This window comes from Falco naumanni, chromosome 7, assembly GCF_017639655.2.
Source record: "Falco naumanni isolate bFalNau1 chromosome 7, bFalNau1.pat, whole genome shotgun sequence".
Classification (NCBI taxonomy): domain Eukaryota; kingdom Metazoa; phylum Chordata; class Aves; order Falconiformes; family Falconidae; genus Falco; species Falco naumanni.
Genome location: NC_054060.1, coordinates 50,060,616 through 50,085,825, shown reverse-complemented (window position 1 = coordinate 50,085,825; position 25,210 = coordinate 50,060,616). Strand labels below are relative to the sequence as shown.

Here is a 25,210-nt window from a genome sequence, read left to right as displayed (position 1 = left end):
GGGTATGAGCATTTGCACTCCTGGCACACACCGGGCAAAGATCAGACCAGATGCAAGATACTGCATGGGAACTGAACACCAATGTAGGACTGCAGCTTGTCTAATAAACACTGGAAGATAGAGGTGACTCCAAACAAAAGTATTTAAAGCAAATGGCCAATACTCATTGGAATAGTGTGGTCTAAAATGTTGCTGCCAAGGGACTCATCTAGACATCCCTATCAGTAGCTTGTCTTCATATTCAAGAGCTTTTGGATGACAGCACTGCTGGAGGAGAGCCATGTGTGGCACTGACTCCCAGGAGCCCGATTTGTCAGGGCTGAGTCAGCCCCGATAGAAACTTTGCTGCTCAGCACTTCTTAGGAGGTCAGTAATCTGCTCCAATACGAGATTTGTTATCTGGGCTAATTTCAGAGTCCTCAGAGGTCTCCAGGAGGAAGGGCGAGGCACCCATCCTAACAATGAGGCCCAAACCCAATGCAGGACCACTGTGGGCTGGGGACAAGGGAAACCTCTCCAACAAGTGGCGATGCCCTAAGATGGGTATCCACACACACAAAAAAAAGATTAAGATGAAAAGAAAATTAAATGGACTAAGTCTGAAATGTACATTTCCTAATTAACAGTGCAGGTCATGGCAATTTAACTATTAGAAGTGATAGGAACATGGATATAAGTAGCAGCTATACTGTAAGGTAGAAAACAAAGTTTTAAGGATGCCAGAGCAGAAATAAGTTGCTCAATATGCATTTTTAAATACTTCTGAATTGTTTCTAGTCTTTCTGCCTATTTTGCTCTGTCCTGGGACTTACAAACAGCTGTAAGATGTATTTGGAGTCTGAGCTTATATATAAAGAAAATTTTTCATTTCAGACTGCATAAAGCATTTCATGATGAGAAATACACGCGCTCAGTGGAAGCAAAACATGAGAAAGATCACTGAAACCGTACCACTATTCATTACAACAGAAAAGCTTTAGTTTTAAGACATGTAGGGCTGCCTAAAAAGGCAGTTGATTTGGTTACATTGCATATGTACACAAAATAAAACTGCAGAAGTCTAACCTGGAGCTATCAACAGACATCTCGTTTTCATTTAAAGTTGAATAGAAAGTCTTTTCAATGCTAAACATTTGAACATTTCAGGACACAAATCCATCAGATTTACCTTTTAGGGGGAGAAAAATATGAACTGGGAAAGCAGCAAACCTGTCTAGACTGACTTACTGAAAGACGCTAGCGTGTTTTAGGCACTCTGCAGTTTGAAATATTATATTAATCCTAATGCAAGGCATCTGCAGAGAAATTACAGATGAGACAGCCAAAAGATATTACGAGTTATTAGCATTTCTCAATTATATGTGAAGAGAACAGCTGCCTTTCCCACCGCCTCCCCAGTTTTCCCCTAGATTTGGGCTACCATTGTAGGCCAAAGCTGTAATAAAGGCACTGCCATACTGGTGCTGTGGGGAAATCTAAACACTGGATTTAAGTGGTTTCAGTGCTAATTAATGAAATTTCACAGGCTGTAGTAGTAGTACATCCCTCTTTGGCAAAATTTTATAATAAAAGACAAAGCAAATCTACAAGGCTGCAGCAAAGTACCAAACTTCATTAAAAAAACAACTAAGATGTAATGGGGAAGCTGGGATATTTAATAGACAAAAATCTGTCGTTGGCTTTTTTAGTAAGTGGTATGCAAATATCTGTCCTTTTACATCTTTGCTTTCTTATGTAGCCTAACATAAGCTAATACCAACAAGCAGAAAGAAAACGAACATATCTGCTCAGGCTGAGGTGGGGAGGTCTGTTTGTTTGTTTTAAACAAATTGTAATAGTACTTCACATTTTCAGTTCTAAAGCAAATGGCATGTTTTGACTTCAGTCTTTTTAGATTCCAGCTCTTAACTTTTATTTGTGCATAGGAGCGATGTGATTAATCTGCCAGATCTCCCACCTATGGTATTTTGGCCCTAAAAAAATATTAAAAATAAGAGCCTCTTACTTCACTGTCACTACACTGTAGATGCATGCTTTCCCAGATACTAGGGAGAAACAGCCATCCCTGTGCGACATGCATCACTATCTGAATGAACATTGAAAAAGGAGCAGCTGAAAAAAACCTTATTTACTCCCCAAGCAAAGCCAAAACAAATTCGTGACCAGAGACTAATCTGCTCCAAAAGACTTTCGTACGTATGGCAGTTACAAACCCGTTAGTTTCTATTTAAGCCAAGACACATTTTATAACAAGATACATCAGAAGCTGATGTTTTAGAGGAATTTTAAATGCAGAGGTAGGGAACTGATGAGAGGTAAAAAAGAGAGAGAGCTCTTTCTTTTAGAGGTCTACACGCTCTGCTTTGCAGAGATGTAGACAGCAGGACCACCCAGCTGTCAGTACAGCACATTATTAAGACAGGCAAAGAGTTGCTTCCCTTCGCATCTAAGACACTGTCCTCATGAAAACAAGAGCAATGATAGCAAATTTTTCAGTTACACAGTTGAGTTGCAATTAGAAAAACATAGTAGGTAAACACCTGGTCTCATCTTCGTATACCTTTGGATTAGAACTGTGTCAAAAAAGAAAGGTTTAAGAGATAGTATGTATAGGCACGCTGCTTTATGTATAGGCACACTGCTTTATGTATAGGCACACTGCTTTATGTATAGGCACACTGCTTTATGTATAGGCACACTGCTTTATGTATAGGCACACTGCTTTCTTCCAAGGCTAACATCTGGGGCTCAATTCACAATGCCAGGCAGCTGATCGCAAAGCACTTACAAGGCACAGACCCCAACTGTTCTGTAGGTATTTGCCCAGGTGATGTAGACTGGCACAAGTTTAAGAGTTTAAAAGGAAAAAATCACATTTTTGGCGGGAAGACCAATCACTTCAGAACACTGAATTTCCAATACAGTCCATACGGATTTTCTGTTTCAGTTTGCTTTTTTTAACCATATTCTTTGTTTGATCAACATACTTCCAAGTAAGTTTTAGAAGTAAAAATTCTGAAATGCATTAGGGACTCTCAACACCCTGATTTTATGGCAGTGCTATACCAGGGATGTAACTCCTTATAGTGCAAGCACAAACGAGGCATTAAACTTACTTTTCCAAAGAAGCCTTTGAAGAACTTCCTTTCCTGGAGGAACAGGGGGGACAAGTCGAGCGCTATTACTGTAGGTAGCTAAAATGTCCCAGGGTTTCAAACCAACAAGCACACACACAAGAATAGGGTTTGGAGGGAAAGGAAGGGGTTTTTAGAGTTATCCATGAGAAGGTGCGACAGGCAAATGTGAAAATAATCCCATGAAAATGCAGATCGAAGGGCACGCACGCAATTCTAATAAGCTACTGCCCTGAAATTGGTGGAAAGAAGAGAACCTCAGCCCCAATTCATGCAAAGTGGTTACGCTGTTTTCATTCTCCCTTGTTTAGTGTCTCTTTTAGTTAGGTTATAAACCAAACTTGGCAGCAGGCATGGTGGTTAAACAATTAAAACGCTGTGCAGGCTCTTGTGAAATGCAAAGTTCTAACTCCAGAATTACAGTCAAGTTTGCTCTGCATTGACCACTCACTCCCAAAGCAAACGCTTTGTAAGCTGGAGAAGCATGTATGGCTAGTATAACACACTGCTTCATTTTATTCTGTTTATTCGTTGCTTTGGTTTACATGCTACTCTTACACTCCCCATCTTCTGCAGTCTTCTCTGAGCAGTGAGGAATTTCATTTTATCTTGTCGTACAACTAAAACACAAATAAGATTCCTTCCTCTTTCACCCTCTCTAAAGCTTTCCAAGGCTTTATACAATATTTACACAAATAATAGATATTAATTCTGCAACTCTGAATTGATAGGCCGAACAAGACCCCTTTAAAGTCAGCTCTAGACAGCGACAGGCAGTTAGGCAAGTGCAAAGACACCAAGAGCTGAATTACAACTCCCTAAATTTCTTCAGCCTGAAAGCAATTACACCGATTGCCCAATTCACATTAAGAAAAAGACAGCACACAGTTTTAAGCAAATTTGCATGCATTTTGGTTTAGTGGCTTTATTTTGTTACCAGGCTGTGAAAAGAAAACTGCAAGATCGGAACCGATCTCCTGACAGAACACTTCACCAGGGCTGGTGCTGCACGAGCACAGCCACACGATGCCCCATCTTTGAGGGAAGCTGACACGGAGCACATTGCTGTTCTTGCAATCTTTCCAAATTGTTTTGCTTCTAAGAAAGCTATGGTATAATAGTAACAGGGAGGAGGTGGAGAATTGCAGATGAGACAGAGAGCATCTTTGTGACAGCCCCTGACCCCAAATTACCACCGTGCAATTCCAACCTGTTGATCGCTGATAACAGTACTATATTAAAAATGCTATTACAAATATCCTGAGGCAGTGCCTCAAGAATTGATTGATAAACAAGGTTATATTTAAAAACAAAGCCATGGTTCTGACGCAAGCCAACAAAAGCCAGGAAACACAAAGTTAAGAAGGGAGTGTCGATCTCGATTTTGCATTTCCTGCCTTCTGTTGCCATGCGCCTCTCTGCCTGACGTCCTTCCACACAGCTTTATACTGAGTAACATTATTTATGTCAACTCAGACACTGTATAAAGAACATCTCTAGAGTTCAGCCAGCTGAAAAGCTTAACAATTTTTAGAGGCAGGAATGGTTATGTATTTCAACAGGATATGCTGAACACTAGGAGGGGAACTAATGGATTAATCACAGTGATGTATACATAATGAGAAGGGGCTGGATGCTGCTGCCAAGTTGAGCACTAACTACTGCATTAAACTAAAAACGAGCTTTTTAAAGATAGCAAAAGCTAAAGAGATTCACCAGAAGCTACCTCATTTTTAGGTGATGGTTAATTTTGCCGTCAGCAAAATGCTTGTTAAACAAGATTATTTTTTTAAATAAACTAGACACGGTTAATGGAAAAGGCGTCATGCAAAATGGGTTTTAAACAACACTAAGTTAATGTAGTTTAGAGATAACTAATGCATGTTTTGAAATATTAAATTATGTCTCTTTACCTGCTAAAACAAGAACATATATTAAAACAAATGCATCATTTAAAACAAAAAGTGGCAAGTTAGAAACCAATACTACATGCTAAAGCCGATTTAAAATCAAAACATGACATGAGAGAGTATACTTTTGTCTCTATATGATGTTCCCATACCTGAGTCAAATACACTTACGGGGCCCTTACAAAGATATTTTCCAGTTTGCGCTAAATATTCTAAATTCAGTTAAATGTTTCTGAAGAAGCCATTTAGAACTTAGTGTCCAACTACAAGGATCCTACCAGATATGAAATGTATACACAGTTAGTAATACACCTCGACTATGGGAAAAATGCAAGCTCCATTGGTAATACCCTACAAAGGGAAAAATGCAAGCTCCATTGGTAATATAAAATCCCCGTTAATAATACACTGACAGCTGAATATATGTGTTTCTGACCTAGTCGTGAGACTGCAGTGCCATTTTGTCAGACAGAAAACAGGGACATAACTCAAGTTTGTCTTCATCCATTCTAAATATTATAAAATGCAAATTATAGTACTGTTTCAGAGCTATAAAACTGTAACAACAGAATACGGTATGGATGAGGGATTCTCTAGCTAGACATGGCTTCTTTTACTCAGTTGCCAATTAAACAATGCCTGAATAAAATGCTTGCAATCATCTGGCTTCAAGTTCTGCAAAATGCAATGCTCAAACCCAATTATGCCACATTAAACAAGCAGGTAATAATAAAAAAACCAACTTGAAAGTTTATTTCCCACAATAGAGAGACACAAATATTTGTCTGCATCTTTTCTTTCAAAAAGCAAAGCAGAAACGAAGCTATTCCTAAAACCAAGATTAAGACCGTTTCATATTCTTCTTGACAAATGCTATAAAATGTTTTAAAATCCATTAGTCAATTCTAAAATGAACAGACTTCAGTTCCCCAAATGAATTGCAAACCGTTGGAGAGTAAGAATTAAGAGAAAAAAATATATCCATTAAAATAAGCAAAGACAGACAGAACGTAATTTTTAGAGGTTACAAGCTACAAGTATTTCAATTGTGCCTAATTTTTATTGACTGAATTTATAAAACCTACACGTTACCTGCAGAGAAAACAATAAAGATTAAAATAGGCCACTTACATTTTGATGTAGTTTAACCGTATGAAAAGCAAAGTCCAATTTTGCTTAAGCTAGTCTCTGTTTGAGCACTGCAACTCAAACTTGTAATTCTTTCAAGACCAAAAGAAAGCCCATCAAAATAGCCAAGTACTGTGAAAGCAAGAGACTACTGAAAAACCCAACCGTTTTCTTATCACATTCCTTGCATGCTGAAACATCATCCAGGGGTTGGCTTTTGATAATTGAGAGAGGATATTGTACAGAAAAGAGCTTTCAGTAATAGTAGAGTCCTTAAGAAATGCCCCCAGTTTAAAACCTACATGCTGCGGGTAGGAGGGGCAGGGGCTGAATTGCAGTGAGCGGCTCCAAATGAACCTTGGATCTGATGGAGTCTATCAACTAAAGCACACAAAGCAGTTTTGGTAATTTGAATCTTCCTCTTGGGGCCCAATGAGAATTTCACCTCTACTTCTCAACTTCCAAATCCTGACAAAGGAGACAATGCAAATAGCAATCGTAAGAGGTGTGTGCTTGTGTGCAATTTATATAAAGACATCAGAAACTTCAAACAGCAGAAGAAATCAAAATTATCTGAAGAAAAACACTGACTTTATGAGAATGGGTAAATAGATGCCATCCACAATTTGGAATAATGACATAGCACAGAATAGGAAAATTAATTTATTTACTTTCAGAGAATGCACTGTAAAAGTTAAGATATCCAAGTCTGACATTTGAGTCAGTAATTCAGGTGATCAAGAATCACAATCCTGGAATCATCCTGATTCCAGAAGAAACTGGGCACTATGCCTTTACTGTGTCGCATTACCTATAAGCTTAGCTACACTTAACTGGCTTGTAAGCTTAAAGTTTATTAGAAAAAACCTAGAGAACAACTACTTCACAGCATAGCTCCCCAGGGAAGAGAATGAGAGAAAGCAGATACTACTGCGGTGTTATTTGGTGTGCTAACAAAAAATTCTCTGATAGAACAAAAACCAGAAGGGGAAAAAAATTGATACAATTCATTATGTGGTCAGTACTTGCACTTTCAGCTACGTAAAGTAAATCTATAGAATAAAGAAACTCATTTATATTTTGTGTGGCCCTTTTTAATAAAAATCAATCACCAATCACTGTTGGACTGAATGGGAACAGATGGGATGCGGCTTTAACAGGTTGCTATACATTAGCTGACAGAGAAAAGAACGAAAAGACTTGATTTTAATCAGAGCACTAAACCAATTCAGAAACTTTACAGCACAACAGAAGGCAGAAAAGATAACCTATAATCCTCTGTTGTGTGCTAAGAAGAAGGGAAGAACAGGTTTAATTGGAAGCCATTTCAGCTCTCCCATCTGGTGAGGAAAAAAAAGTGATGTCCAAGACCAGGTATCTTAAGTTAGCAAAGGTGCATTACAAGTGTTTGATGTACTTTCAGCAACTTTGTTGAGCTGCAAGGATAGAAGAGTTTCTTCCGCTAAAGGCATCACTGAAGAATGTATATAGGCTAAGTCACAAGAGAAGTGATGAAAAGGACTGCAGATCTCTATCTCCATTCAAACTTCAAATACGAATGCTTTTTCTCCTTCTGTTCTCTTCAATGTTGTTTTAGCCTCAGTTCCTTGATAGACTGATCACTGCCTTTCTGGAGTTTGCTATTTCCGCAGGATTTTATGGTAATACTACTGCAGGAAAGAGATGACAAAACCCCTTCAAATGAGCCACAGAAATACAAAGAGCTTTGAACGAGTGCCATTTACAGGAGCAAACGTTCACAGAAGCCAAACTAAGAGCAGCCCACTTCATGACATATCAGAATTAGGCAGCCTTCAGGCCACTTTGAGCAGATGCAAGCCAGATTATTTCATGCATGACTAAAATGTTGCAGTGCATTAGAAAAAAGCAGCCTAAATCAAGTAATATTTTGTATAATAACGGTGAATTAAGTCACTATTAAAGTGGCAGGCAACAGAGGGAGAGAGAGAGGGGGAGAGAGGAAAAGAGAGAGAGGGAGAAAGAACTGTTAAAAAACAATGGCTGAAGTCCCACGTGGGTACCAACTTAGTCTGAAAGGTCACAGAGGATTTTTTACACATTTGTTTTGCAAATAGTTTCTGCAAGTAGAAAGAACAGTTGTAACTCTCTCCCTCTCATCATCAGATTAGCACGTCCCCCTAACTGCAGCAGTGCTCTCAAACTGGCCAACTGTTCTCCTAACATGGGTCAAAAGTTCAGTCTTTAGCTGGGGCACTGCTGCCGACCGAACCTTTTCCAGTAATGCTCACAGCCCCAAAGCCAACTTTTTCATGAAACAAATATACATACAGATTTCAGTCTCTTCACAGCATCTTCACAGATATGCATTCCTCTGGATTCATCCACTTCGACATGTCCCAAGTACTGCAGGAAAGACAGCAGGGAGAGAAAAGCTTAACAGTGGCTCCTTAAACTCCCTGGGTTTAAAAATCCAGTCTGAATTCATGTCAGTACAGCCAAGACGACAGACCTTTACAGTACTTTGCTAGCCTTCTTTTAAGACCTATACTTGGAGGTTTGCTTTGTATTCACATGGGGCACCAGCATCAGTAGAAAAGCACAATACATCTAGAAATTTTGAGGGAAAGACAGAATTTCCTTACTCAGGGGGGGTGGGTGGGAATTAAACTGAAAAGTAGAACAGTATTTTCCTGCTTATTCAGCATGAGCTTTAGTCACTTTTTTATACTAGTGTAGCATGAAAACCTTAAGTCAATATAGAGATGACGACGAATAAAATACTTTTGAATAACGACAAATGCACTAAGTATTAAAAACTGCACTATACTACATGGTAAGATGTCCAAGTACAGATATGTCAACGTTGCAAACAGAAAACGTCATATTTTTTTTCTTTTTTCCCCTCCTTTTTTAAAAAATTGTAAACCAAAATTTTTTGTCTTCATTACAACACCAGGCTTTCATGTGGATACTGAAACATTCCTCATTCTCACAAAAAATTGTTTAAAATATCAGTTTTCTGTAAATTCATCTTATCAAGCACTACTTAAAAAAACCAGCAAAACAACAGCAAATAGAAACTGCAAGCTTCAAAGCTTTTAAATTAATAACCCAGAATAGTATTAGCCTATAGAGAAAGCAATTTCAAGAAATACATCAAAGTATAGTGCTCAGGGTACTGTGGATAGTTTCATTTCACATTCTGTGGAAAATAAGCAAGCTCCAGTTTTCCAGTTTCTCCCCACTTTTTTCAAGCATAGTTCCTTTTGGTAAGGGAAGTAAATGTTCTCTCAGAAGCATTCACATCCTTATTCAAAGTGCTTAACTCTTGAAGAAATCCATAGAAATTATTCAGTAAAAGCTTTCTGAAATTTTGTAATAAGAGGTATAGGTCAAAGAAACTTAACCCAGTTTGTGTGTCTTACATTGTAAGAACTGTACGTAATTCAGCATGTATATTCTAGACTAGCTAGAGGGTGAAGAAACGGTTTTAAAATATCAGAATCAATGCTTGTGTCACTTACTGCAGTGGCAAACCTAGGCTTAATTATCTACTGGGAAGTCCCACTCCATTACAGAATATTCTGTCATGAGTTATTTGCAATCTCCCAGCTTTTGTTTCACTATTCAGGATACCATACTTAACTAGATGGACAAAAAAGTTTCACTCTTTAGCGCCATACTGAAGCACTCTACACAATAACATAACAGAATCCACCAAACTGACAAACTCACTGTTTTAAAGATTTAACGGAAATGTGAAAGCTGAGATTTTTTTCACGCAAGGCAGGATGCTCCAAAAGATACTCTACTTATCACCTACATGTCATTAAGCTGCTGAAAGATTTAAAAGATCTTAAGTGACAGAGGGTTTTAACATTAAATCTCACTATGTGGCACTCTTAAAACAGCGTAAATCTGGATGGAACAATTCTGCAAGCATTTCATTTAAACTAGCCCTCGCAGCTGGAGAACAGCTTGTGAAATAAATTACATAGAAACTAGAAGGTAAATAAAAGAGATCTGACACTTTAGAGCTTTTTCAAAACGAGCTCTGTGACGCTGAAGCCTCATAATTGAATGCTGGAGCTGCCAAAACAGCAACTGTACTCCCTCAGCTGAGCTTGCTGAACAGTTGCACAAGATCTGAATTTCTCCAGAACACACACTAACTAGAAAATTTTCATCCTAAAAATACACAAATAGTAACAACTAAAGATGCATTGACTATGTGTCTGGAAGTACATATTTATATCAAACAGATTTATATCTACAATATTGTAGCTGGATCTTCAGTTCTGCCACAGCTCCTATGGAACTTCCAGAGATGCAGAAGTTCTGTGGTTGTGCACAGTTGTCACAGGAAAGTTTTGGGTTAACTTCAGAAAGTTTGTCAACTTCTCTTTAAAAAAAGGGGGTGGAGGGTAGGGGGGTGGCAGGCAGGCCAGTATAGACAGGAACAATGCTGAGGTTTACAGAGGACAGAAAAAAAAAAAAGATGTATGTATGGAATAAGGCATCTAGTTTGCATGACCACTAAGTATCATACAAGTAAGAGGACAACTTTTGGCTTTCCTGAGCTATCTGCACATCTCATTTACCCCAGCGTAGGCAAAATGTTTCCAACTGAAGATCCAAACCATTCAGTCCCTGCACTTGGCAACCTGCCTTTTGCTTGGAAAAGGGAGAAGCAGAGCAGGGTAAATATTGCCTCATGTCACACTCCAAAACAGACAACCATTTTCCCCTGTGTTGCCAAACCTCTATTCAAGTCCCATGCTCCAACTTTCAGCAATCAGTCATGCCACTGCTGCCAGAGACAGCAAGTTTAGCTGCAGATTTCAATACCGCTTCCACTCCAGTGAATGGGGACATTATTACACATATCAAGTGCATCTACCCACACCAAAAGGGTACAATCCACAGACCTCATTGAGCATCAATCAATTCTGAATTATAAAAGAAATTACACTGTGACACAATACTTCTTTATGATATATGGACAAAAGGTGCTTTGTTTGCACTTACACTTTACATTTTAAGCCCTTCATCAGAAAACACTTGTTCGTCCCATTGCACCATTTTCACAGACGCCAGAAGCTCATCGCTATCAGTATCAGTGGCTTTGTACATTTCACAGGCAGTTTCAAAATTCTTCCTGGTTTGTTTGGTTTTTTTCCTGGGGTGGTGTGGTGGTGTGTTAATTCCTTATAGATACCAATACATTTTTAAGTTTCTTTCTTATAAAAATAACTTTCAACTGTATGACCAGAACACTGCGGTCCTCCTCTTCTTTTAGCCAAGTGTCCCTTAGGCACCAGGTCCCCTTCCAAGACTTCAGCCTTATTTCTAAAAACTTTTCCTCTCACAAGGCTGAGAGTAGATATACACAGCTCCTGTGTCTAACCAGTGCTACAATAATTTATTTGACTTTTAATGGGTAGTAATCAAAGACATTCCTTCAAGAAACTTGGCAAACAGCTCTGCTACAGACTGAGATAATTTCTAGTACCCTTACATTTTAATCAGAAGTGTTAAATTGTAATTATATCACAACTTAACCTTAAATTTGAAACAGCTCAACTTAATACTGCAATAGCATTTTATGAATGACATTTCAAAATTTAAAAGAGAAGGAAAATATGCCTGCTAGTTAGATTAAGACATGGCCTGCTCCTTACAGCCTGAAATGGAAGTTAAACACCAGAATCTAAGACTTCACAAAAATAAATCATCACCAAGCTCTGTTGTCCCACCACAGAAAAGAGACTACATGGAAACCACTTTAAAAAGCAGATACACAAATCCCACACTTTATACACAACCTTTCAGGATCTCTGAAAGGAAGTTCCCTTTCAAACTAAAGTAGAAGAAACATACTGTGAAGTGCCTGGGCTGCGACTTGTCCTATGTAAGTAGAATCTCATGCAAATCCATCATCGCATGTTACCACAAACACACTCAAGGACTGGGACACATAATTACTGGGTGCACAAAAATCAATGTGAACTGCACAAACTATGGTGGCTGATGACTTTGCAGAACAGTAAGGAAGGGGTACCCCAGACACATTTGCAAGGAGCACTCTTGTCACAAAAATCACTGCAGCTAGTATTCCTGAAGAAAGTGAGTACTTTTCCACCATGAAAGTGCACATAGTAGGAATGCAGTATTAATATTGAATGCGTTCCTACTTAATTTCCATAGCAACCGATGAATGATAGTCGTGGCATCAGCAATTCTCAGCTGTAAGATGTGCAGTAAGAGATTTAATCATTATATCAGAAATTAACCACCAAAGCTTTTGCAGAAATACAAAATCCTTGTGGGCAGAGTCCACATACAAAGTAACATAAAAGCTCTAATCCAATATAGGGGCTGTTGGAGACCACCTTAACAAAACATTTTCAAATAGAGGTATTGCTTATATTAATATTTTCAGAAAAAAAAGGATAAGATGATGGTAGAGCAAGTAATCAAAAAAACATTTTTTTTCCTTTTCACCTCAGGACTTTACGTACTCTTTCACAGATGGTGGTGTTTGGTATCAATCTCCAATCAAATAGAAAGTGATCAACACAGGACAAGTTAAATTGGCACATAGCAAAATGCTCTTAGAACTTGAAAAATGCTTGAGAAACTTTATTCTTCTTCAACATCTTAAACTTTTTCCAACTTTCCATCTAAAAATCAACAACTTAAGTAACCATATCAAGTGGTCTTGGTGAAGCTGTCCTGCCTTCACCCAAATATACACTATTGAAATTGCTCCTAAGAAAACATCAAGGGCTGATATATCAGGTCAGAAACACAGATCTATCACCCACGTCCTAGTACAAGAAACGCTGCCCTGATCTGCTTGCTTTGTTTTAATTTCTTTTGCAAATACTTGGCTGAGTCAGTTTTCAAAATTTCAACGTTCAGCAATAATAGCTGGCTCAAAGAAAGATCTTTGACCAGAACTCCTTTGACCTGAACAACTCACTCAAGCCAGCTTTGTTTGTTCGAGCCTGGTGATACGCTGTTACGGTCTCTCTTCCAGACAGACAGCTACACAAATCATTGAAGTTCCCTCTGTATCAGCAGATGTTCACATGTGCTGTTTTATTTGCAATAACAGATTAGGTTCTTCAGATTACATTTGAAACCAGACGGACACAGGAAATGAGTTTAATGTAAACCTTGGCCAAGGTGTCCCATGCTAGGGAACTAGCTGCCACGAAGAGAAGCACACCACCATTTCCTTGGTATTTTTCCTAGAAGCACCGACATTCCTCTTTTTTCCTCTGCGTAAATACTGTTCTCTCTACAACGGGGGTATTATTTGTAACAGTAGGACTGACTACTTGGCATCTGGATGTGTAGATACGCTTCTGGAATTGGCATTGCTTAAGAATTAAAGCCTGAGCTTCACAGTTTCACAGTGAAATGCTGTCTTGCAACTAGACACAAGTTTAAATCCAGAAAGCCTGGATACATCTTAAAGCTGAGCTACTTTGCCACTGCCTTCTGTAAGATTTACATTCCAGTGCTCAATGCTTTATTTCTCTCTTCTCACACCCATGCTCCTGCTTTTTAATTTATCTGGTTGAAACAGAAGTTTGCTTAGACAGAGCTGTAGAAGCCCAGACAAGAGAAACTCCACCATCAAGCATCCACAAACTAAGCTTAATTCTGCTTAGTCAAAGCTACACGTTGGTTACAATGCCACACATGTCCTTAGAATCTAACTTCTTCCACTTCCGTAAGTTACCAGAAATTACTATGTCTAATCAGCCTGTTAAACCCCTCAACACAGGAGCTGTAACAGACAATGACTGCTAAATGTCTCTGAACAGCTGTGGGTCAAAAGAATCTAAAGACAAAGCAGTAAGCTATACCAGTAGTTCTGTGTCTCTTCATATCACACCCACCTAAAAGCCACACGGTGCATTTCACTTACTGGTTCTCATACCATATTTATCAGTGTGAACAGAAACAACACTGTGAAGGAATAACAAATGTTTCCAGTTAGGACTACTGAAGATTAAGTAGCAAAGCTCAACAGAGGATACACAAATGCTACATTCTTCATATTCCCACAAATCCCTAAAACAAGACAGAGAAGGAACTCGGGAGGTTATGTAGGACAGCACTTGCCTCAAGGCAGGATCTACTTCCACATCTACACAGAGAAATCAGCCTTGAAGTATTATGACATTTCTGTAACTTGAGATCAATAGGGTAGACCTTCTACTCTATGGCTTACGTGCCTTGCTACTAGAAAGGGAGGCTGTTGTTAATGCATATCCTAAATTTCCCTTGATGAGGCTTACAGCCACCATTTCTCCTAGCCCCTATACAGCTTCACGTACGTACTGACAGACTCAGTTTTCAATCATTTGATCTGATGTGCAATTCCTACTTTTCCAGGAATTCAGCACTAGTAAATACAATTATATTTTTCTTACATTAAAAAAAGGGGGAAAAAAATAAAGAAAATCAGGTGTTGATAGCACAAAGTTTTAAAAACACACTGCACAGGTGCACATTGTACCTTTTCTTCAAGTCTTGTAAAAAATTTAGTTTCCACTTTTGACACTGGAAATCACCTGATTTTAAAAAAACAAACCACCCAGAATTAAAAAGTATAACCCAACGAACACTTTTTGATTTCCAACACCTAAATTACATTTAAAATAAATATTCCTGCAAGGACATCCAAACCACCTTTATGGCTCTAAACCTTAATAGCTGTATCTTTAAAACAATTTGAAGTTTACTAAGTAATTTAAGAATTTGACCCTGGCCAAAGACAGGATGGTTTTAGAACTGAGTAAGAAGCTTCATTTAACACTTGTTTGCAAGGCTATTTGAACAAAACCAAGGGTTGGGCACAAGTGTGAAAAGTTTAAACACTAAGGATTGCATTACATTCTTTTTAATCATGACAAAAACGCATAGGAATATATTGGAGGCAAGTGTCACACCTGTTATAGCCACCATTCTTTTATAATTAGCTGTTTTCAAGCTTTTATCCTGTGATCTTAAATACTGCAGGATTTTTAAAATGTACCTTTGTTTGCTGCTGGGTTAGCAGTCAACAGAAATGGTTATTGTTCATTGCTGACATCAGTTCATGCCTTAAAAGGCAGGGATTTCTACTGTTTAATGCGTAAAACCGTGCAACATTTCAGAAATCAGCAGATTTGTCACATTACCTTAAAAATACTTAACATAGTTTCCAAAGACTATTCCAGCACCCCAAGCTTTCACAGTCAAAAATACCACATGCCTAACAAAGGCACTTCAGCATCAACATGCTAGTAAACTCTTTCACAGCTACTATTATTTCAAACTAGCAAAATAAAAGCCACAGTTACCTGTGTTGAGTACCAGTCTTTCTGATCTGGAGGAACAGAATGGCATGCAAGCTGTATTTATGAACTGATTAAAAATAAGAAGTTACTTTTAATGTAAGAATTATAAATTTGACATTAAGCAACAAAGTTCAATATTTAAATTCCAAAACTAAAGATGACAACTGTGCAGCTACGAGTGGTATGAGAGGACACAGCAAAGTGACAGAAATGGCCTGTTTCCTACTGATTGTGCTCAGCCTAATGACATAAGATGCTGTCAAGTCACAGGGACCACCAGGGATGAGAACTGACACTCACTCCCAGTAAGGATACTCAACAGGGCTCAGTGTAAGTTGTTGCCTTTCCTTCTCTATCTGCTTGAATACAGAGCAATACAGTGTCCTCCAAACATCTCCCACCAAAGCAAGGGCTAGATAGGAAACAGCTGACAACTATTTACTCTGGAAAGTCAATCCTTTTATGTGTGAATGTACAACTGTATCCATGCAACTTTTATTTGTCAACACTAACACAGAAATCAAGATTCAGTGGACAGGCTAATTCACATGATACCAGACATCCAGCTGCAAATCCTGGACTTCAAAAATACAAATGTGGTTAGTTACTCTTCCACATGGACTTTTTTCACTGATATCTTTAGTCTTCCAGCTGGAATAAACAGAATAAAAAAATGCATGTAAACTTGCAGGCTACAGGCAACAGTAGCCTTAGATGCATTAAGGTCAAAAGAGACTGACCACCAAAATCATGAAAGTCACAAAATCCAAGACAGATGCAACTTCTGCGTCTTCTAGAATGATCAGTAACCATCAGTTATTAATATTCTGTTTAACATATCCAGTTGGTTAGAACCACCAAGAATTTGCAAATGTTTGGTTTCTTTAAGTAGAGGGAAATGACCTAAATCTTCTGATATAAATTTCACAGGCCAGTTACTCTGAAGTGCATTTGTATGAATAAAAACTACTTACCCAGAGGGACATTTGAAAAGGCATTCAGACAAAAGAAGCCCTAGTGTCAAATATTTTACTCATTAAAACATACAACTGCTGTACGTTCTCTGTAAGGTAGCATCTGGAGCAAGAAAGCAAGTTTGAAAATGTTTATGTCAATGAACTTCGTTTTTTGCAATTATGAAGTATAAAGATTATGCAAAAATAAATTATAGCACTGATAAGCACGGCCATAATGTCTGTTAGAATAATCTACTTCTGAATAGTTTAAATACAATGTCTGTAAGTTCCTTATACATTACATACATCTGGCACAGTTTTTCTCTCAGAGGGAAGAATTACTACTGAAACATGGTAGTTACTTTTTAGTTTGTTAGGACAGTGGAAGAGAATTCACGCCTGAAAATATACCTCTGCACAGATTTTTCAGCAGCTATAAAAGTGCCACTTTTAATAACAGGGCAACTCTGAGAACATCTATAAAAGCTGCAATGTACCATGCCTTCACACCACAAAAGTCAAGAGAACAATACCACTACATTCACAATGGAATAGCAGAAGTCTGCAAGTCACACTTGTCCAAACACAAGTTTAACATCCTTTTCATACTTTTGCTGACAGGCAGGCACCTGTCTCTCTGCTGATGCAGTGGAGTTCAAAAAAAACATTCAGCTGTACACTCCAGCACCCTGGCTCTTCTTTCAATATTACTCTAGTAGATTCAGAACAGTGTATGCAGAAGAGCACTGCAATAAAGTCAGTAGCCATTCCAAGGCCCTATTCAGAATGTGTCACATTACCACCTCAAGCATGGTTAGATTTCCAGCACGGTGAAGCTATCTGTAAATACATCCTACACACACTAAAATGAATGACAGAAAATAGGATCAGTAGCTGCTTACATACAACACAGACACTACAAATAGTGGAAAAACACAACACTGTTAAACAAAAAAAACCAAACAAACAAAAGAAAGTGTTATTGCCTAAAAGTAACAGTATATGCCCAGGATTATCACCACCTCCAAATTTGTCAGCCAGCACTGGAGAGAACCAACTGTGCATCAAATCCACTCCCCTGAATTTTAAAGCAACAATGTAATAGGAATCTTGCCAATATCTTCCACAGAGCATCTTCTCTACCAAAATCAAGACAATCCATCGATGTATCGGATTTGCTCAAAATCCAGCAGCACACTTAGACTTTAATTAACAATATGGATCAGCTGTGGATGTAGCACAAGAAGAGCTTCAAGAACTGTGCCACACAGATATTCTCTCAATAATATTAAATCTGTTTACACTGCAGCATCCTCAAAGCACAGTGAATGACCAGCTAGTGGAGTCCCTGTCCAACACTAACAGAATGAAGCCTGAAGGCACGATGAAATCCTATTTGCAACACAATTTTCAAAGTGCTTCCACATGTTCTGTAGTATCTAAAAAAAGATAAATCTATGCTAGCACTCTACAAACACCTCAACTCTGGGCAAAACATGAATGCCTAAAGGCATGAAGTTAAGCCACAAACCAACTTAACAGTACTTTTAGATAGTGACATATCTTTCACCCATCAAACTTTCATGATCTTTCTCTTCTACAAGACAAACCAGAAGCAAACATCCCTACTCTGCATTTACACTAGTCTCCTCTCTCAAAAAAATAGAATATTAGTCTTACCTAAAAAAACCCAGCAAGCACTGGAAGAAACAAAGCCCTCCACATGGCTGCTACTACATTAGTTTCATGTATTTTACTTTCATACAGAAAACCTTAAAGACAGCTGCAGAGACATTTGTTAACAATTCCCAGGTCTTCACCAGCTATACAGGCAAAATTTTCATAATCCCTGCAAAAGCCAGACTCCAATCTCACTACTCAGCTATGCTTTGAGCTCCAAAGAACTATGTCTGATGATCTTTAGCGAGTAGGCAAAGCAGGCCATAAAGAATAAAGACAGACTAACCCTCCAGAAACAGTGGCTGAGCAGCAATACTAGAAGCAATGGACCACTCTGGAATTCCCATTTAGGAACTGTAAGAAAATGAAGACATTTTCACCATGTTTCAGATTTAAATGCATTCCTATTCATTAACCATTTTTCCAAAAATATCTCAGTTTATTCTGCTCCACTGAGAAGCATCAGGAAGAAAAGTCACCCCATTAGATATTTAAGGACATAGGAGACAGCATACTTTTCCTGGAATGTATGAATTGCCAAATAATACCCAAGAACAGCGTGACAGGATACTCTCCTTCAATAGCACAAAGTTCTATTCTTTTTGCGAGCAAAATATAGTACCACCCACTAAACCGATGACTCTACATCTGGTTTATCTCATTCACTCACAATGGTATACTTCCTGTCTGTATCTATTAAACACCAGTTAACACCCACTCTACATCCCAAGCCTAATAAAAATTTCCACTACTGCCCATCCCAAGGTACAGCATTTTGGACGATAAATTCTAATCAAATTAGCTAAACCATCGCAATGTCAAATTGTTCTGATTTAAAGTTTTCACCTTATTGCAAATTCTTTAAATATTAATAGTCTACCATTCTGACCAAACCAAGAAATGTATGTAAAGATGCATTTACTTCAGGGTATTTTTTCCAAAGAACAAATTAAGTTACTTCCAATATAAAGTGGGCAAATAAGGTAAATCAGCCCCATAACAATAGCTGGATGTAAAGACTCATCCATTTCTACACCTTTTCAGCACAAAATAGTCCAGAACCTTTTTTGATTTTGGGTACATCTGTCCAGAACAGACGAATGCTTCATTTAAATACAAGAAGCATTTGTCATTGTAAGTGCAAGTCCTGACTGAGAGTTTTAAAAAGTCAGTCTTTGAACAGCAAGAAGTGGTTCACGCCCTTTGTGCTCAGTAAAGGACTGAAAAAATTGGAGTAAAACTGAATGTCCAGAAATTGAGTATTTCGCTTTTTAACCTGTGTAACAGCTAAAATTATTAAAAAATTATGATCCTTAAGGTAACAGCTCTACTCTCTCCTAGACACTGTTAAATCTTAATCTAAGTCTGAGCTTCCACAAGAACAGTTACTCACTTTCAAAGTTCTGGCAAAACCGTCTCTGTTTAGTACTGGATTATAGTTCCTTCCTTCTAGCAGTAAACTAACAAAAGACAAGGACAAATAAGCAAGCAACCATAACAAACTAGAAACGTTACATACACTTGAGTAATAACGTAAAAGCACACATAAGCAACTATCATAAAGTAGGGCATGAACCTAGTGTAAGAGTTTATTGTATATCTGCACATGCCCACAGCTTTAGAAAAATATGTAACAGCCAGTTTCCACCTAGCAACATCAACTGTTTAACTATCAGACAGAATTACTTTAAGCATAGTACAGATAAAAACTATTAAAAGGTCCTCAGGTGTCAGAACCATAGACTGTTTTCCTTGTGCGGAAATTTGATCCGTTAGCTTTCTCTAAGTGTCATCTGTTTACAATCTATTATAGAGTTAGTATTAGTGTGCCCTGAGGAAGAAAGCTTTTGATTACAAGGGGAGCATATGCAACAAGACATGTTAAATCTCGAGTGTTTTTTATTATTGTATTTCTTAAGTATTAACATTAAACGTTATTCTAAAATATTAAAATAACATTGTTTCTTAAATAAGGGGAAGGACAAATGGTGACACAAAAGAAAATACCTACTTATGCTACTCCAATAATCTGGAATGAGTTCTCAAGACTTCAAAGGGGTAATTTCAGTTTCACATGCATTAATAGTCTGCAATACATACACACACACAAAATCGTAGCACAGAAGACACTCTCAGAAGTTAAGTGCTTATAACTTGAAGCACTGAAAACCCAGGTGTTACTTGGCAATGTTTTTAGTTATCAGAAGGGAAGAAAGAGTCCTTTCCAAGGACAACCCACCACTTACCTTACAAGTCAAACTGTAACCATAACTACATTTTTAACAGAGAACCAACTACCCTTCCATGCAAGCCAAGAGGCCTACCATTTCTGCTCTTCCAGAAAAATTAGGAGAAATATTATATTAATCCTCTGTCTAGCTACATTATTTATTTCAACTAGATAATGTACAGTATCTCAGACTGATTTTCCAAGGCATCTGTTACATGAGTCATCTGGCTTAAAAAAACCCCCACATCCTTTGCAATGAGAGCTGAATGTAAAATAGGTCAGTGTGTAATGAAGCATGCCGCTGGCTTATGCCTGTCAAAAAAACCCCAAATAATAATTCATGGCAAGGGTACCTCATGGATATCCAAAAGGCAGAAACTCTTACCTTAACAGGAAAGCTACACTTGCCAGTACGAACTCCCTCTTCATCAGTCTGCCACTGATGAGGCCTACTGGCCTCTGGGACATAGACATCTTTCTTTCTCCTAAAGCTTTGCCGTAACTTGTTCATTTCTCAGATTTTCACGTCCTAGAAGGAGAAATAAAAAAAGAATACTGTGAATTGGCACCAAACGCACATTTAGCCACTGTGGGTCAATGACTATCATCATCACAAATGCCCCTGTGAAAAATCTAAGTTTCTGCAAATATAAATGGAGGTACTGTGAAAGCAAAATATTTTGGACACAGATTCAGAGAAAGATAGATACGCACTTCAAAGTGGAAAACACAAATCCACATTACTTGTTTAACAGCCTTCCACAACAACTGAAGCATTAGACCCAGGAATAACTATTACTCTGAGCATAAAGTTACCCAAAATAGCTGACAGAGAAGCTCTGAAGAGCAATGCACATGGAATCCTGCCTTCCCGAACTTAAACACCTACCTAGAGCAACGAAGCAGGACACCAGTTGCACAAGCTTCCAAGGCACCCAGCAAAGCAAGGATTCATGGCCCTAGGACTACTCCTAAAATTAGGTGCCTGTGCTGCCGTTTAAGTACGAGTGACAGGTTCATGCTCTTACTGAGGGGCACAGTCTAGTCCTTGCTTAGTCTACTGGTAAAAGTTCTCATTTAATTTAATAATTTATTAATTTAAAAAATATTAAATATAAATTTATACTTTTTAATATTTAAAATGTAATTGAATTGTTTTATTTATTATATTATTAATATATTTTATTATCTTTAAAATAGAATAAAAATATTAAAAATAAATTTAAATGAGAAATGCACTGAATTGACTTCCAGATCCTGGGTAAATCTCTAAACACTTATACAGTCTTACCTCTTCAAAGGGGCAAGACAGTTCTGTAACTACTCCTCTAAAGTCTAGATGTTCTTTCAGCAAAAGGGATAATTCCTGAAGCATTTCTACAACACCAAACACCAGACCAAACTCCGCTTCTGCAGCAAACACCAGCACTCAAAGCTACTTGATGAGCATTTGAAAGCAATAAGGTGTGGCACTCCAAGCAATCCAAATCTCTCTTGCAAATTAAGTGAGGGGTTGGGATGTATGGCAAAGGCTAGACAACATTCCCTGGAAGGGAGCACGTACCTAGAATAGCCACAAGCTCTAACAAACTGTGAGAGCAGGGATAGGAAATTGCCTGGGGATTCTCAATTGCAATTACCTAGTTACAAAGCAGTGTTGGTGTCATTCCTTCATAGCTGCAAAACACTCGACACAGCTAGTAACATAAAATATTCTCTTGAGTTTACTTGGTAGGATTTAGAGATCAGAACGTGTGTGCAAAATAAAAAACATGCACATTTCTTACTGCTAAGCAAGCTGAAGCGGCTCCCCTACAAACATGGTTTTTTTTATTTTACATGCTAAAAGCCATTTAAAAATCTTTGACTGTGCAAAGGTAATTCCAGAAGTTCTAAGAGGAAGCCCAAGGCTTTTATTCTCCATTAAGATTTAGCGAGGCATTACAGCAGTATTAGTTATGTATTTTGCTTCTCAAACTGCAGATAGAGGAGTGCATGCATCATGCAGACTAAAGGAACCAGAATTTCAAGGGGGGCCATTCAATCACCGCAGGCAGGTGACACGTGTGACATGTACTGCAGCAAATCTCCACACGGCACTTCAGCTCAAGAGGACAGTCACCCACTCTTGTCTCTGCTGAAGACTGGCAGGGCCACAGCACAATGAGCAAAACCTCTGCTCCAGCTGCTTCGCTGCAAAGCTCAGGAGTCTGGTCAGGGCATAGCTCAAGGCCCAGCTGCCTGACCTTGCACTCCAGCACCTAAGAAACAAACATAGATACTCTGTTCTGCCAAAAAGGGCAACAGACTTATACAAACTTATACAAATAAAAGAGGTAAGGCTCTTCTGTCAGTATTCTGAGTATGACTGATTAAAAAATGCTTTAGCAACATGTCAAACCTACAAATGTGTAAAAACAACCTGAATCTCAAAAAAACCTCAACACTGAATCTCAAAAGCTTAACAAAACAAGAACTGAGAACAGCACGCAGCCACTGTACCACTTGTGAAATCGCAGTCTAATTGCCTTATCATAACATTTGTTTATGTGAGCATTTCCTTGGACTTCTCCCAGGAAGTGTTGCTTTTGTCCATGAGACTGATACCTTATCGAAAATCTATTCTGACCATGAGTCTCAATCCACAGGGGAGGATGAGAATAAGCATTCCTCAACTACACTTCCTATGAGGAGGTGAAATGGCATTTTGCCCAAAAGTATTTCCTTTTCACTGAAAACCATACCCATTATCCTACATGTTCTAATTTTGAGGTCATGTTGGCAACAAGTGGTTTAAAAATAGCTTATCCTATTTAATAGAAATGCTGACAAATAGCAAAATTATTTTCTAGCCAGGCAACCAGTGAGCCTTCTCCAACTGCCACACAGGTTTTCTGAGACTTCAGACTGTTTTGAGTAGGTTGCAAAATAGCTTGCCCTATAAAAGTCTGATTTTCTGGTAACATGCATGTCAACCCAATATAACTAGAATTGCCATCTAATGGGAAAGTGTTAAGTAAAACAATTCACACAGGCTGCTCATTTGAGGATTCAGGAAAGAAGCACATTAATTGTTACAATTAAGTGTTGAAATTTCTACTAATTTTGTCTGGAGCTCAAAATCCCCGTGCAGGAGCTCTAGAGAAAAACAAGTGAGCACTTTCTACTCAAATTCTTTGCAGTGCGCTTCACATTTCCATGCAAGCCATGCAAGCCTGCCGATGCAAGAGACACCAACCCAGGCTGCAACAAGCTTGCAGGGTATTTTCTGCTAAACTGACATCACTGATACTGCGAGAAGTTTTACACTGTCTTCAGATTAGGTAGGCTAAAAGTTACCAGTCCCTGATTTTTCTACAGCTAGCAATTGATTCTTGTCCTGTAATTAAAAGTATTTAAAAAAACCTAACAAGAAGAAACAAACCAAACCACCAAAGACACTATTTCAATCTCACTTTTACAATCCCAAATCCAGCTTGGGCCCAGAGCAATGACAATGAAGAAACAGTATTTGAAGATAAACCTGGTGAAAGCCAATTTAGGAAACTCAAAATCTAATTAAATCACAAAATATAGTGTTATATCAGAGACAAACCAGTAACAAAAGGCACGTAGATACATGTGTAAGAACAGAGATCTGGAGAAGACAGGTAACAGATTGACATTTCAAGGTTATCTCTACCTTGCTAACATCATCTACCTTGCTAATATCTTTATCTGCTAACAGCAGACACCTCAACATCTGAATGTTCATGACCATAGGAAAAAAAAAAACCAAACATCACACAACAAGAAAACCTCCACCACTTTTACAATCCAAGAGATTACAACATTAGACTAAATATTAGACTAGTTCCTAAAGCATCACACAATCATCTACAAAAGGCACCGAAAAGACAAGTTATTCACACAGTGAGTTTATAAATTCATGTTGTAATTTATTTTAATGCAATCAATATATTTTGGACATTCTGAAAACACAGCTCCAAAGCCAATTTAAGGAGAGCTTTCGCACCATTATTGGTCTGACCGCCTGAAAAAGCAGCATTTTAACCCTTATCAGTTCACTGACAACTCAGGGGCAGCACAGTGACAGAAACAATGCCACAGAAAAAAGTGCATGTTGAAGCACTCTTGGTTTCGTTGCCTTGTGCATCGTCAGGTTATGGCAGCAGAACAAATTACTGTGAAACAAACTAGCATGTTAATTCATGTCTTGTTAGCTGCTCTGCTCTACGAATGTGTTCACTTTTACCCTTCAGTGAGCACAAGCCAGCAATTTACCCTTCAGTGAGAGCTGGGTAAGCTTTCACGTTAACTGAAGTGAGATCAGGTGGGAGCTGCTGATGATGCAAATTTGGAGCTTAATTGCCTTGCAGGAGTTCACACATGTACCCATGCCTTCAGATAAGCAGTTCATTTACATTTTGCATAAATGTTTCTTGCATAGCAGTTGCTGCTACAAGGTGATCCAAACTACAGAACCTGCAGGGCAGAACAGTATTGATACCTGAATTGTGTTCACAAATTTAAGTGGTTAGATTTTATACTACAGGTACTACAAATTTTACACAAAGCAACCACTTAAAGTTTCAACACCAAGAACAGAAAACCAGCACAAGCCCATTTTTATCTTTCTAGCCTTCACAAAGGTTAATCTGCATTCAATTACGTGGCATCTTTTTTGTTTGCAATGGAAAAAGATAAAAAACTATTTTAAGTCTTCAGTTCAGCCAGTTTTTTAAAAAACGTTCAGAGGGTTTGGGATTACTTTCCGTTTTCTCTCAGAATTGAATGCTGCTTCTTATTTACTTTACCAATTCAGAAAAAA

The 25,210-nt window shown here is 38.2% G+C and overlaps 1 protein-coding gene across 11 annotated transcripts in view; it reads right to left on the bottom strand.

Moving 5' to 3' along the window:
* Positions 1 to 25,210, bottom strand: part of NUMB (NUMB endocytic adaptor protein) — a 96,792-nt gene that overhangs the window by 15,120 nt on the left and 56,462 nt on the right. For 6 of the 11 annotated variants that reach the window (XM_040602485.1, XM_040602484.1, XM_040602483.1 and 3 more), the window contains exons 2-4: positions 20,765 to 20,908; positions 8,483 to 8,557; positions 3,117 to 3,149 (exon numbers count right to left, since the gene is read on the bottom strand). In XM_040602485.1, the coding sequence (XP_040458419.1) occupies positions 3,117 to 3,149; positions 8,483 to 8,557; positions 20,765 to 20,890 (234 nt within the window). In that variant the 5' untranslated portion in view covers positions 20,891 to 20,908. Of the gene's footprint in view, positions 1 to 3,116; positions 3,150 to 8,482; positions 8,558 to 19,542; positions 19,610 to 20,160; positions 20,237 to 20,764; positions 20,909 to 25,210 lie in introns of those variants that run through there. The other 5 variants (XM_040602487.1, XM_040602493.1, XM_040602488.1 and 2 more) reach the window with 2 other exon arrangements.